The 12,366-nt window shown below is 45.1% G+C and overlaps 2 protein-coding genes across 2 annotated transcripts; both read right to left on the reverse strand.

Annotated features, from left to right (window-relative positions):
- Positions 1-1,763: 1,763 nt before the first annotated feature.
- On the reverse strand, positions 1,764-5,848 carry LOC112468490 (insulin-like growth factor-binding protein complex acid labile subunit). The gene is made up of 2 exons (XM_025037690.1): positions 4,701-5,848; positions 1,764-3,648 (listed from the first exon to the last, which is right to left on the reverse strand). The coding sequence occupies exons 1-2, from the start codon at positions 5,765-5,767 to the stop codon at positions 2,586-2,588; spliced, it is 2,130 nt and encodes a 709-aa protein (XP_024893458.1). The 5' UTR covers positions 5,768-5,848; the 3' UTR covers positions 1,764-2,585.
- A 5,636-nt stretch (positions 5,849-11,484) lies between these two features.
- On the reverse strand, positions 11,485-12,363 carry LOC112468491 (reticulon-4 receptor-like 1; the record flags this gene model as incomplete). Its single annotated transcript, XM_025037692.1, has 1 exon — positions 11,485-12,363. A coding segment is annotated over one exon (312 nt), but the record flags the coding sequence as incomplete, so codon positions are not given.
- Positions 12,364-12,366: the final 3 nt, after the last annotated feature.

The raw sequence follows: 12,366 nt of genomic DNA on the forward strand, positions 1-12,366 counted from the left end.
GACGTTTCTAACTCGAGATATCATGTCAACCAGATTTCTATGGGCTACCCTTACATTTGTCGCCATAAATAAGAAAAAAAAATTTTTTTTATGTACTTCAATATATGTGAGATAATATATAAAAGTTTCGAGATATTTCAATACATTTTACTATGACAAAAAAATTCTTGAAAATATGTGCAATAAGACCTAGAATGCCCCCTTTTCACTTCTTTTTCAAATAACGCTTTAAACACGCCACATTTTTCACGTTTATTCGCAAACGATCGTTCTTCACGTATTATCGCGTCAAAATAATTGTCGCAACAAAGAATTTCTGACGATTTTGCAGCTAATAATTACTATTTTATCAAAACGCGTCCGTCGTTCGATTTCACAGAAAAGAGGACCGGGGCGCGTTCCTCCCCGCATGGCAACGCACGGCTGGAGCTAAGCGGAACATCTCGACCGACGAGACGGCACCACGCCGGACTGACAGCACACCAAACCGGTGGACGCGGAAGAACGATACCACGAGAGAGCAGTCTCCACCCTGTCTAGACAAAATCAATGCGACCTCAAACCTCCTACATCCCCTCCCTGGCTACATCCTCTCTTCAGCACCGCGTCCTGCGTTTCGCACGTGCACGCTCGTCGCGTGCCCTGCAGCTGCGTGCGCGCCGCATCCACCGCTGGTGCGCGCAAATGCCGCAAATATATTACACACCCACCGTGCGAAATCTATAAACTCTGCGCGAGGAATTGGTGGCTTCTAATTGAACTGCCGGCACGAAGTTCGTGTGTGGACGATCTGATATTTTATTACGAAAGCGCTCTCTCGAGCAACGAACCCTTATACGCTGTTGCTTAAGCCGCGGTGAATCAGCCTCCCTCGTCGCGTGACATCTTGTATTTCAGAATGCTCGTTTCCTTCGAGCGGCCCTTCTTTTCTCCCTTTCTGTCCCTCCTTCTGGCCGAGATTTATTACCCGGGGGCAATCCCGCGGCAACGCGAGTAGAGGCTTCCGCTTGAGAGTTTCTCTTTGCGAAAAATATTTGGAGTATCTTCGCCATGCTCGGGCAGTTCTCTGCCCGTTGGAAAAAAAAATTTCCCGTGCAGACGGAATGCTGTGTACCTTTTTGACCGGGGGCAAAGGTAGAATTAAGGGAAAAGGAGATTCACTCGTTGGAAATACTCCGTGCGACGAGTCGGTACATGTAATATTTTAATCCTTCAGCTTTAATTCCGCTCTACGTATTCCCGAAGTCTATTTCTCGGTTTATCACGCTCAGGATAAAGGAAATGAAATAAAGCGAATATGTGAAGGATGCTCCATCGAGCGACGAGATTAACCGAAGGAAGAGATATTTCTCCTTTAAAAAGAGCCGTTAATTTTTCGCACAATGATACCCCTCGAATTTTGCGCGCAATTTCTCGGTGAATGGGGTAGCACAGATTCGCGGAGAAGCTTTTACAGGAGGCGACGGAAGAATCTCAAGGAGGATATCTCGGTAATGAAAGTCTCGCCGGGACACAAGGCCCCGCGACGTGAAAAGAGGGTAACAAAATCCGCCGGAGGCGACGCGCGTCTCTTCTCGGTGCATCTCCGAAAATATTCCGACTTTCGCAGAAATTCAATAAGTGGGAGAGCCTTAAAAAGGAGAGACGGTAAGGTAAACGTCACGTCTGAAATAGCGACGTCGTGATATTGAATCCGACTCTCAACATTGATTCAGATATATATATATATATCTAATATATATATATATATATATATATATATATATATATAAAACGCGAAGTATTGTTAAGTGAAGAAATATCTCGGTGCAATACCACCTGCGTTTACATCGTCTCTTTTCTCCGTATATGTCTTCAGCGAGACATTGCTGCACGTATCTCGGCGAAAAAATCGTTGTAGGTTTACTTAACGTTTATCCACGAGCTGAGTCAGAATCTCATTAATTTTGGCACGTTTTCCAATATAAGGTATATAAATTATATTATAACAGAATAATACATAAAATCGCGATCAAAGCATATATTTTCTTCTTTCCAATACTGCGAAAGAATTCAACGCTGATAAGAGGACAACTCTTGACGCTTTAAATTTTATTAAATTTTTAATACAATTACAGTACACCCCATTCACTAATATAAAGTACAGTAAACAGTAACTCTGTCCAGTTCGCAATAGTTAAAATATTAACGTTTAAAACTTTTTCGTGGGCGTAACTATTTATGCACACGACACAACAAAAATACATTCCATAATAATTAATCTTCCGTGTCGAAACCTTCAATTTGTACACTATCAATATTATGGTTACAATACACGTTTCTGGATGGTATTTATCACAGAAACATTTAAAACACACTATTAATTTGCACCAAGCACATTTTATGAATGCAACTTCTTTGCATAAACATAATTCATTTATTATTAATATCGAAAAAAACATTTTTAACATTAATATTTCATAAATTATTGCGCATTGAACAGAGTTACTATATACTCTGTACCAGTGAATGGAATGTATTGTAATATATTAAAAATTTAGCAAAATTCAAAGGTAGATTGCCCCTTGCGATATATAAATAGATCCCTAAAGTTTCGTAATAACAGTGACGTGTGGGAGGCCGCTGATCTTGTCGATTTCGAAGTTGTTGCCGCCGAAGTAGAGATACCGTAATTTGACGGAATCAGCGAAAGTGCCGTTATCTATCGCGCGGATATTATTGTCGGCCAGCACGATATCTTTTAGATTGGAGAGTCCTGTAAAAGTGCCGACTACAATGTGAGACAGTTTATTTTCGTCCAGTCGCAGTAGTTCCAGCTGAGACAGCTCCCGGAATGTTCCCGGCTCTAGAACGCTGATCTCGTTCTGTTGAAGATAGAGTCTCTTCAGACCGACCAAGTCACGGAGAAGCAACCTGGAGACGCTCGTTATCCGATTGTCATTTAAGTAGAGATACTGCAGCTTGTTCAATCCTCGAAAGGCACCGCTCGGTAATCCTTCTAGCCGATTGTAGCCCAAGTCGAGGCTATTCAATCCGGTTAACCCGGCGAAGGAACCCGGCGCGACGCGGGAGATTTTATTGCTGTTGAGCCACATGTACAACAGTCTGGGATTGAGATTCGAGAAAGATTTCGTCTCGACTGCCTCGATATCGTTTTGACCCAGGTCGAGAATTATCAAGCTTGACAGCCCAGCGAACGAGTCCCTCGGTATCGAACCGATCTTGTTGAAGACCAACGACAAGTACCGTAGGTGTCCCAATTCCGCGAACAAGTGCTTTGACAACGATACCACATTGCTGTCTAAGAGGAGGATCTTCAAGTTGGGCAAACCGCGAAAGGATCTCCTCTTCAGCACGGATATCCGGTTTCCTTGAGACAGAAGCAAGATCGTCGCCGTCACGTTTTTGAAAGCGTCCTCTCGAATCTCCAGGAGGTCTAGGTCGCTGAAGTCCAAGCGGAACTTCTTGAAACGACGTTGCATGACTTCGACGAGGATTCCCTTATAGTGGCAGACCTTGTAACCATTGACGTTTTGGCAGGTCGGCTCTTTCACCTCCGACGAGGCTCTCGTCAAGAGAAGCAGGATAAAGACTTGCGAAAAAAGCAGAAGAAACATCGCCGAAAGAGACCAAAAGAAGCCGACGCGCCTAACTCAGTGATACGAATGCAACTGTAATTATGTGTTCTGTATCCCGTGGAGAGTTAGCGATTAGATAGCGCAGCGTGACTTTTGGCATTGATTATCGTCACTTGCCGAGATACTATCGACTGCATTCTTGGAAGTAGTAGAGTCAATTACGAAATGTCAAAGTTGAAGAAATAGGAGATGCGTAATTTTGATTCACGGACGACGATGACGACGATGCGAAGATAAATATCTCGTGGTTATTAAATGCTGGACTTGACGTTTTTCTCCAGCATCGACATATACCGACCGACCGAGCGGCTTCTTCGGAGTAAATCAAAGGATGCGAATCATCACGAATTGCGCAATCTTGCGCTACCTTTAATCGTACGAGCAATGGAAGAGACCTCGCTAGAGGAGCAGATCAATTGACTGACCGAATCGCTACGGATGATTCGCTTTATTTTCTACGTTAGCATGATCGATTTAATCATAACATCGAATATGATAACGCATGAAGTTGCGATTAAAAAATTTATTTATTTATTTCTTATGTCGGGAAGCAGTCAACGCTGAGAAGAAGATAACCAACCTTTGACCTCTTCAATTTTTATGTTACACTACACCCCATTCACTGATACAAGTTATACTAACTCTGTCCAATGCGCAATAGTTTATAAAATTGTTTAAAAATTTTCCTGTCCGTAATTGTTTACATACACAGCAACAAAAATACATTCCATGACAATTAATCTTCGGTGTCGTAACTTTCAATTTGTACACTATCGATTATGATCACAATCTGTACACGTTTTCAAAGAATATCTATCATAGAAACATTTAAGACATATTACTAATTTGCACATTTAATGAATGCGACTTCTTTGCATAAGCATAGTTTATTTATTATTAATATCGAAAAAAACATTTTCAACATTAATATTTCATAAATTATTGCGCATTGAACAGAGTTACTATCGTCTGCATCAGTGAATGGAACGTATTGTAATATATAAAAAATTTAGCAAAATTCAAGGGTTGATTGCCCCTTGCGATATATAAATAGATCCCTAAAGTTTCGTAATAACAGTGACATGTGGGAGGCCGCTGACCTCCTTGTCGATTTCGAAGTTGTTGCCATCGAAGGAGAGATATCGCAGTTTGACGAGATCAGCGAAAGTGCCATTGTCCACCGTGTGGATGCCATTGTCGCACAGCTTGATGTCTTCCAGATTGGAGAGTCCAGCAAAAGTGCCGACTACAATGTGAAACAGTTTGTTTCCGCTCAGGTCCAGTTGTTTCAGCTGAGACAGATCCCTGAACGTATCCGGCTCGAGAGCGCTGATCTCGTTCTGCTGAAGATGGAGTCTCTCCAGACCGACCAAGTCGCGAAAGAGCGATCTGGAGACGCTTGTTATCCGATTGTAACTTAAGTCAAGATCCTCCAGATTGTTCAATCCTCGAAAGGTACAGCTCGGCAAGTCCTCTAACCGATTGTCGTTCAAATAGAGGCAATTCAGTTCAGTTAACCCGGCAAAGGAATCCGGCGCGACGCGAGAGATTTTATTGCTGTAGAGGCAAAGGTACAACAGTCCGGGATTAAGATTTGAGAAAGATTCCGCTTCGATCGTTTCGATATCGTTGTGACCTAGGTCAAGCCAAATCAGGCTTGACAAGCCGGCGAACGAATCCTTCGGTATCGAATTGATCTTGTTGGATTCCAAATACAGCATCTCCAGGTGTTTCAAATCCGCGAACAAGTACCCCGATAACGGTACCACATTGCTGTCCAAGTCGAGGCTCTTCAAGTTGGGCAAACCGCGGAAGGATTCTCTCTTCAGCACGGATATCAGGTTGCCCCGATTCAGATACAACTGCGTCGCCGACACGTTCTTGAAGGCGTTCTCTCGAATCGTCAAGAGGTCCAGGTTGTAGAGGTCCAATAGGGACGATTGGTCCTCGAAACGGCTTTGCGTAACTTCGACGAGGACTCCCTTGTAGTGGCAAACGTTGTAACCAAAACGTTGTAACATTGTAACGTTGCCGTTGTCCTGGCAGGTCGGCTCCTTCACCTCCGACGAGGCCCTCGCCGAGAGAAACAGGATAACGACTTGCGAAAAGAGCAGAAGAAACCGCGACATTGCGAGAGAGTTTGAATCAGTCGACGCGCCTAACTGAGTGACACGGACGCAACTGCAATTACGGGTTTTATATCTCGTGGAGAGTTAGCGATTAGATAGCGCAGCGTGGCTTTTGGCACTGATTATCGTCACTTGCTGAGAAACTAGCGCGACTGCATTCTTAGAACAGGAGTCGATTATGAAGTGTCAAAGTTGAAGAAATAGGAGATGCGTAATTTTGATTCACAGACGACGATGACGACGATGCGAAGATAAATATCTCGTGTGTTATTAAATGCTGAACTTGGCGTTTCTCCCCAGAATCGACCTGTACCAGATTAAAAAAAAAAAATTATTTCGGTAGCGTCAAAACGCCTGAATTAATCGCATCAATTAAAATGAGCGCGCAGCTGAATATCTTGCATTAAACGCGGCCCTTAATAATCGCAAGTCCGCTTTTAGCAAACCGCGCGCATCACCGATGGCAGGTTATTCGCCACTGATTGTCTGTAACGAGCGGTAGAAAGTACGTAATAGTCCAGTGAGCACCCGGGACGAGTGAGGCGATCACGGAAAGTGGAGTGAAACGGTAGAAAAATAATACTCGTTGTATAAGAACTATATAAGAACGCGAGCATCCCCGAGATGGATAATCCGTTTTGATATACGTTTTACCCGAGGCAATTCGTATTTTTCAATAATTTCACGTTGTACATATTTGTCATTGTACACACGTGCGTTATTAAATGTTTACCAACGTAAATAAATTCCCCCCTCAAAAAGTGCAGCGTGTGTTTATCTCACGCTGCGCTGCGCTTTTACCGTCAAAGTTTAAAATCGTGTTAATTCCAAGACCTCTAAAAGATTAGGATTAGAAGATCCGCGGTTGATCTTGAATTTTCCAGCGAGTATATGAATTTTTCCGGACGAGTAATGACTCCGGAATGAACGATGAACGGTCCCGTGCAACGAAATACGTTGCAACCCGGTCAAGAGATGCGACAAATATGTACCGCGGCGAGCGATTTTCAAGGCTAGCGGCGTCTCGCGAGCGGTGCCGAGGAACTTTCTAAGGTATTGGTGAAAACATCAGAAGAGCGATTCGCCTCTCGCTCGCGAGGTCATCGAACGACGTTACATCCCACTCGCTCACTCGCTCGCTCGGTTTCTCGATCCGCGAGCACTCCGCGGTCTCGTTCGGTCTGCGGTTAATGACAAACCCAAGTCGTTAATGTGACGAAGGCGCATAAATATCAGCCGAACGAGGAAGAAGAGAATCGAGTATTCGCGTTGCTCGTCGCGGCGGAATCTCGCGCTTTGCGCTAGCTTGACATTTTTCTCAAGAGCCAGCTTCGGCTGGCGACTTCATTTAATTGCTTCTCGGAGAGGACGATAACGAGCCACGGTCTATTATCGCGCGAAGAAAAAAAGAAAGAAAGAAAACGCACGCGATAATAAATACGCGAGCATAATTGCAGCTAACTACTCGCCTCGACGTGTTCCGGGTAGTCGGTTATAGCAAACTCACGATTTATTGTAACAATTTCCACGTCGTGGTCGCTTTGTTAGAGCCTTGTTCTTCTTCGACAACCTCGTCGTCGATCGGGCTTTTATCGAGATTCGTCATGTATCTCCTCCGCTCGGAGGGGAACGCTCGTGCAACCGGTGCGCAAATACAATGACCGCGTTACAGCGGCCCGACCGACGTGTCGACGTCTATGCAGCCGGTGAATGTCACCTGTAATGGCCAGCATTACGCCTCGCCGCCGCGGTAAGTACGCGCGCAAGTAATTGACATTTGCCCAGGTATACTCTTAATCGACTTTTAATACGTGGAAAATCGCCTTAACAGGATGTGGTGGAACGTCGAACTCCGCACGAGAAGTCGCGCTACGCGGAGCACTCTATTTTACATAAGAGAGCTTTTTACCGAGTTCGTAGGATCAAGTTTGGAACGAAGCGAGAGAAACATTTGCCTCAACCTCTCGACTCTCGGCGAGTCGAGTTCGTTGACAATTTCTTATCGCAATTCCCCGCTCTCGCGTAACCGCGACTCTGTAATTGGACCTGTACTTCGCGATCGCGGACGCAGATTTTTTTATTTTACTTTATTTGTTAAAGATTGTATTACTCGCGCGTCCGCGCAGGGGGTGTGTGCGCGCTTCTCCGCAAAACGCGTGATGAAAAATGATCCACATGTCGATCGACGTTGCGATCTTGACATTAGGCGTGGCAAGAAAGTTACACGCCGTCGTGGTACCGTTTCTTATGAAACCGATGGAGGTCGGTCGTGCTCGCGCGCGCTCGCTCCTCCGTGTAACCTTTTACATTTTGCGCAAGCGATATTTCTCAGCGCAAGGATAATAAAGAAATGTATACGCGGATGCTTTCCACGGTGCGAGCTAAACCGAAAAGCTGAAAAATAAGGAGCGAGCGTGGGAGAAGATTTAGGAGCGAGGAAAGGGGGAGAGGGAGAGAGAGAAAGAGAGAAAGAACGCGATAGACACTGGATCGTTTCACCTGCGTGTATAGCGTTCTTACAAATCCCACATTACGAATGGAGAACGCGAGTTTCCACGGCGGACTGTTCCACGAATTTTTCACGTTATCCTCTCAAACGCGTTGAGCGTTTTTTTTTTTAATAGCGACAGAGCAATTTTAACTTCTCATTTCATTAAAACGAAAGTAGCTCGCTGCAAAATATGCTAATAACTCCGTGTTTTAAAGGCCATCGGTCTCGCGTCGACTGGACTGAACCAGAAGAAAATCGAAACCGATACCAGGCGCAGCCTGGTGACGTTATCGGCGAGCGGATCGAACTTCGAATTTCAAAAGGCGAAGGAAAGTTTCCGAAAAGGTCCAGCCGACTCACCGGAATTACTGTGTCCAGTAACGTTGCCGGTGGCCGAGTGTACCGCGTTGGTAGCGGCGTTCGCGACCTGCTTTAAGGCGCTTATCACCAGCATAGCTCCCGTTGGCCGGCTAATTGCCCGTCGCAATTAGCATCTGGCAGCGCGCGAGACGAACGACACACACACACACACACACAGACCAGGGCACACGCGACGGGGATCGCTCTCTCGACCACCGAGACTTTGCGAGAGACGTGGACGGCCTCGGAGAGGAAAGGCGCGGAAGCGGCCGTGGAAGCGGCTCGACGCGGACTGGGCTCGGCTCGAGAACGTCTAAGCGCGCGCGACTGGTCGCTCGCGCTGAGCAGCAACGCGAAAGGGAACCGAGCCCGTCGTCGTCGACATCGTCGTCGTCCCCGTCGTCCCCGTCTCGCTTCGTCCCCTTCCTTTCGGAGTTTCACCTTCACGGAAGTCTTCCCTCGCCGCCGATTAATGCCGCCGACCGTAGACCGAAGACGACTCTTCGACACGCGTTGTGACGCGCGCGATGCGTTACGTGGACGTTGTTCCTGTCCGTACTCTAACCCGGAAACTAATATCGCTGATACGTCCGGAGACCAACGCCAGGAAACGTTGAACGAGGTGCGAGATTCTCTGATTTATCGTGGGAAATTAATATAACATATCAGGGAATAAAGTAAAAAAAAAAGACTTGTATACGGTGAGATAACGATAAATTCGATTGGGAATCAAATATTTATGGGACGATATTTTTCGCAATAAATTCTTTATAGTGATATGATATAAAATAATAATGAAAGATGCTTAAATCAATAATATAAAATAATATTTTATAATTTAATATAAAATATTATAAAAAATGCTTAAATCAATAATCAATTTAAGCGGATTTATGTGAATTTACTGTTCCAATAATAAGTTCTGTTTTAAAACTGAAAAATACTCGGCGCACAGGTTTTTTTTTACTGATTGTGAGTGGGAATAAATATACAAAAATTCACATAAAAGTATTATTAACGACATGAACTCCCGATTGCTCTGCAATGAGCTCCTTTTTTATCAGTTGATTTATTAATCGTACGAGTACCCTCTCGGTCCTTATCTCTTCTTCGTAACTCGATAAAGAAAAAAAATCTAGAAGAAAAAATCAAAAGATTTTGTCGGGACTTGTTTTCGAATAAACTAAAATAATCCCCCGTGCGCTTTTTTTGGTCGCAGTCACTCGGGAAGGGGGAAAATTAAAATAAGGATGTTCGCTACGACGGACCATTTCTGCGCGCGACGTCGAATTGACGAATATCGATATCGGCTCGCGTCAATTCCTGTCGGGTAACCGGAGTGCGCCGTGTAGAAGTTATAGAACCTGGGAAAATAGCTGGTGACGTTGTAGACCAGCTTACCAGCAAACTCAGCACTTTGCGACAAGCACCTATCTGGTACCGGTCTCTCGGCGATGTCCAATTAAGTGTGCGCTAAGATTGCCACGGGAAGCAGCAACTTAGAACACAGGCGGCAAGAGGGGAGGAAAACGTGTAAGCCCGGCGACAAATAAAGCGCGTTTTTTAGCGCAACGCGGATAAATAAACTTCCCGGGTCTAATGAAGATAAAAGGACGTAATAAAGCGTCGGCGAACACGGCGACGACGGGAGGGAGGGAAGAAGGTACGGAAAAAAGACGAAGAGGAGGAAGCGAGGTGGAGGCGATACCGCGGGACGACGGTATGCGCGACGACGTCGTTATCGGGCCTCACGCTAAATCGAATTTCGTGCCCGTCTCCTTGGCTTCCGTCACCGTATACTTGAGAGCTCAATGATACATCTTGTCGAGTTTTCCGAGCACGAACGACAGCGGCGGAATACCGCCGTATCGACGACAGGCTCGACGGCACCGCTCGCGCGACGTTTTTCCGGACGTTCTCGCGCGCATTTAAATCAGCTCGGCACGGCTCACGCTGTTACAGGCGTCGAGGGAACAATGTTATTACGCGGCGGATAAAGCCGGCGAGGATGATGCACGGAAGTTTTTGGCTCGTTAGGGAAATCCACGGACTCTCGGCTCATGGAATTTGCGCGAATCCCTCGCCGCGCCGCGTCGCGGCCGCTCCGCTCCGGCGCGGCCGCAGCCGCGGCGCAGCGAGAGGAATATCGATTCCGCCTCTTCCGAATTTGCTGCAAAATCCTCGGCGGCTCAACATTATGCATTCGGGCTCTTCGGGCCGGGAGGAGTCTTCCGACCCCACCGTCGGCCGTCGTAACAAAAGCCTGAGCGCGATACGCCGGCGTGTACGACCCGAATCGCGAAAATAGAGAGCCGTGAGTCGAACAAGAGGCGTCTGTCACAGGCAGAGCCGCTACCAGCGTGTCTCGCGACCGTTTTCCCGAAGAATCAGTCCGTCAAAACGCAAAGAAAAGAGGTACGTGTTCCAACTGGGCACTCTCGAGCTAAATGCGTAACTGGGTTTCCGGAGCGAGCGTAATTTCACCGCGATATAAGTGCAAGGCCGATTTTCGGGTCCTTATTTTTATTGCGAATCTATCGCGCGAGTTTCTAACGCCAGACTATATTCCTGGTTCGCTATGAAATTCGTGAATAGCGTGAATGAATATACTCGTCGAGTTTGAATTCGTGCCAATTGGTCAATGGATCGGCTTTTTCGGAAAAAACGAAAGAGCGTGAGTCATAACGAATTGCGCAATCTGGCTGTAGCTTTAATCGTACGAAGAGTCGCGAGACCTCGTGGGAGGAACAGATCAACTGGCTGACCGAACGCGATATCGTTACGGACAATTCACTTATTCGTCACATTAGCACGGTCGATTGAGTTTCAAATAATATTATAACATCGAATAGGATAACGCATGAAGTTGTGATTAAAGGATTTATTTATTTCTTTTTATGTCGCGAAGGAATTCATGATAAGGAGACCAACCCTTGAGTTTTTAAATTTTTAATATCTTACAGTACACCCCCCATTCATTAATATAAAGTACAGTACCTAACTCTGTCTAGTGCGCAACAATTTCTCAAATATTTATGTTTAAAACTTTTCGTGTCGGTAACTGTTTACAAGCACGACAAAAAAATACATTCCATGGCAATTAATCTTCGGGATAGGAGCTTTCAATTTGTGCACTATCAATATGATCACAATATGTACACGTTTTTTGAATGGTATCTATCAAAGAAATATTTAAAACACATTACTAATTTGCACATTTTATGAATGCGACTTCTTTGGATAAACATGGTTCATTTATTATTATTGAAAAAAACATTTTAAACATTAATTATTAATAAACTATTGCGCATTGAACCGTTGCTGTATCTTATATATTAGTGAATGGAGTGTACTGTAACATATTAAAAATTTAGCAAAATTCAAGAAGTCAAAGTTTTGTCCCTTTGTGAGGTATAAACAGATGTTTAAGACCTTAGGGATAAAATTTGAAATATGGGAGGCCGCTGAGTTCTTTGCGGATTTCAGTGAAGTTGTCACCGAAGTAGCCATCGAAGTAGAGATGTCGCAGTTTGACGAGATCAGCGAAAGTGCCAATATCCACTGTCTGGATGTTATTGTTGGACATCATGATGTCTTTCAGATTGGAGAGCCCGGCAAAAGTGCCGACTACAATGTGAGACAATTTGTTTCCGTACAGTCGCAGTAGTTCCAGCTGAGACAGATCCCTGAACGTATCCGGCTCGAGAGCGCTGATCTCGTTCTGCTGAAGATAGAGTCTCTTCAGACC

Source organism: Temnothorax curvispinosus, unplaced genomic scaffold (assembly GCF_003070985.1).
Source record: "Temnothorax curvispinosus isolate PA1 unplaced genomic scaffold, ASM307098v1 QBEX01018542.1, whole genome shotgun sequence".
NCBI classification, from domain to species: domain Eukaryota; kingdom Metazoa; phylum Arthropoda; class Insecta; order Hymenoptera; family Formicidae; genus Temnothorax; species Temnothorax curvispinosus.

Bases quoted from the DNA above. Each gene is read 5' to 3' on its own strand.
- LOC112468490 (XM_025037690.1), bottom strand. From the start codon at position 5,767: ATGTCGCGGTTTCTTCTGCTCTTTTCGCAAGTCGTTATCCTGTTTCTC. The intron at 3,649-4,700 runs TTAGGGATCTAT...TCACTGAGTTAG, and splicing joins GTCACTGTTATTACGAAACT to GCGCGTCGGCTTCTTTTGGT.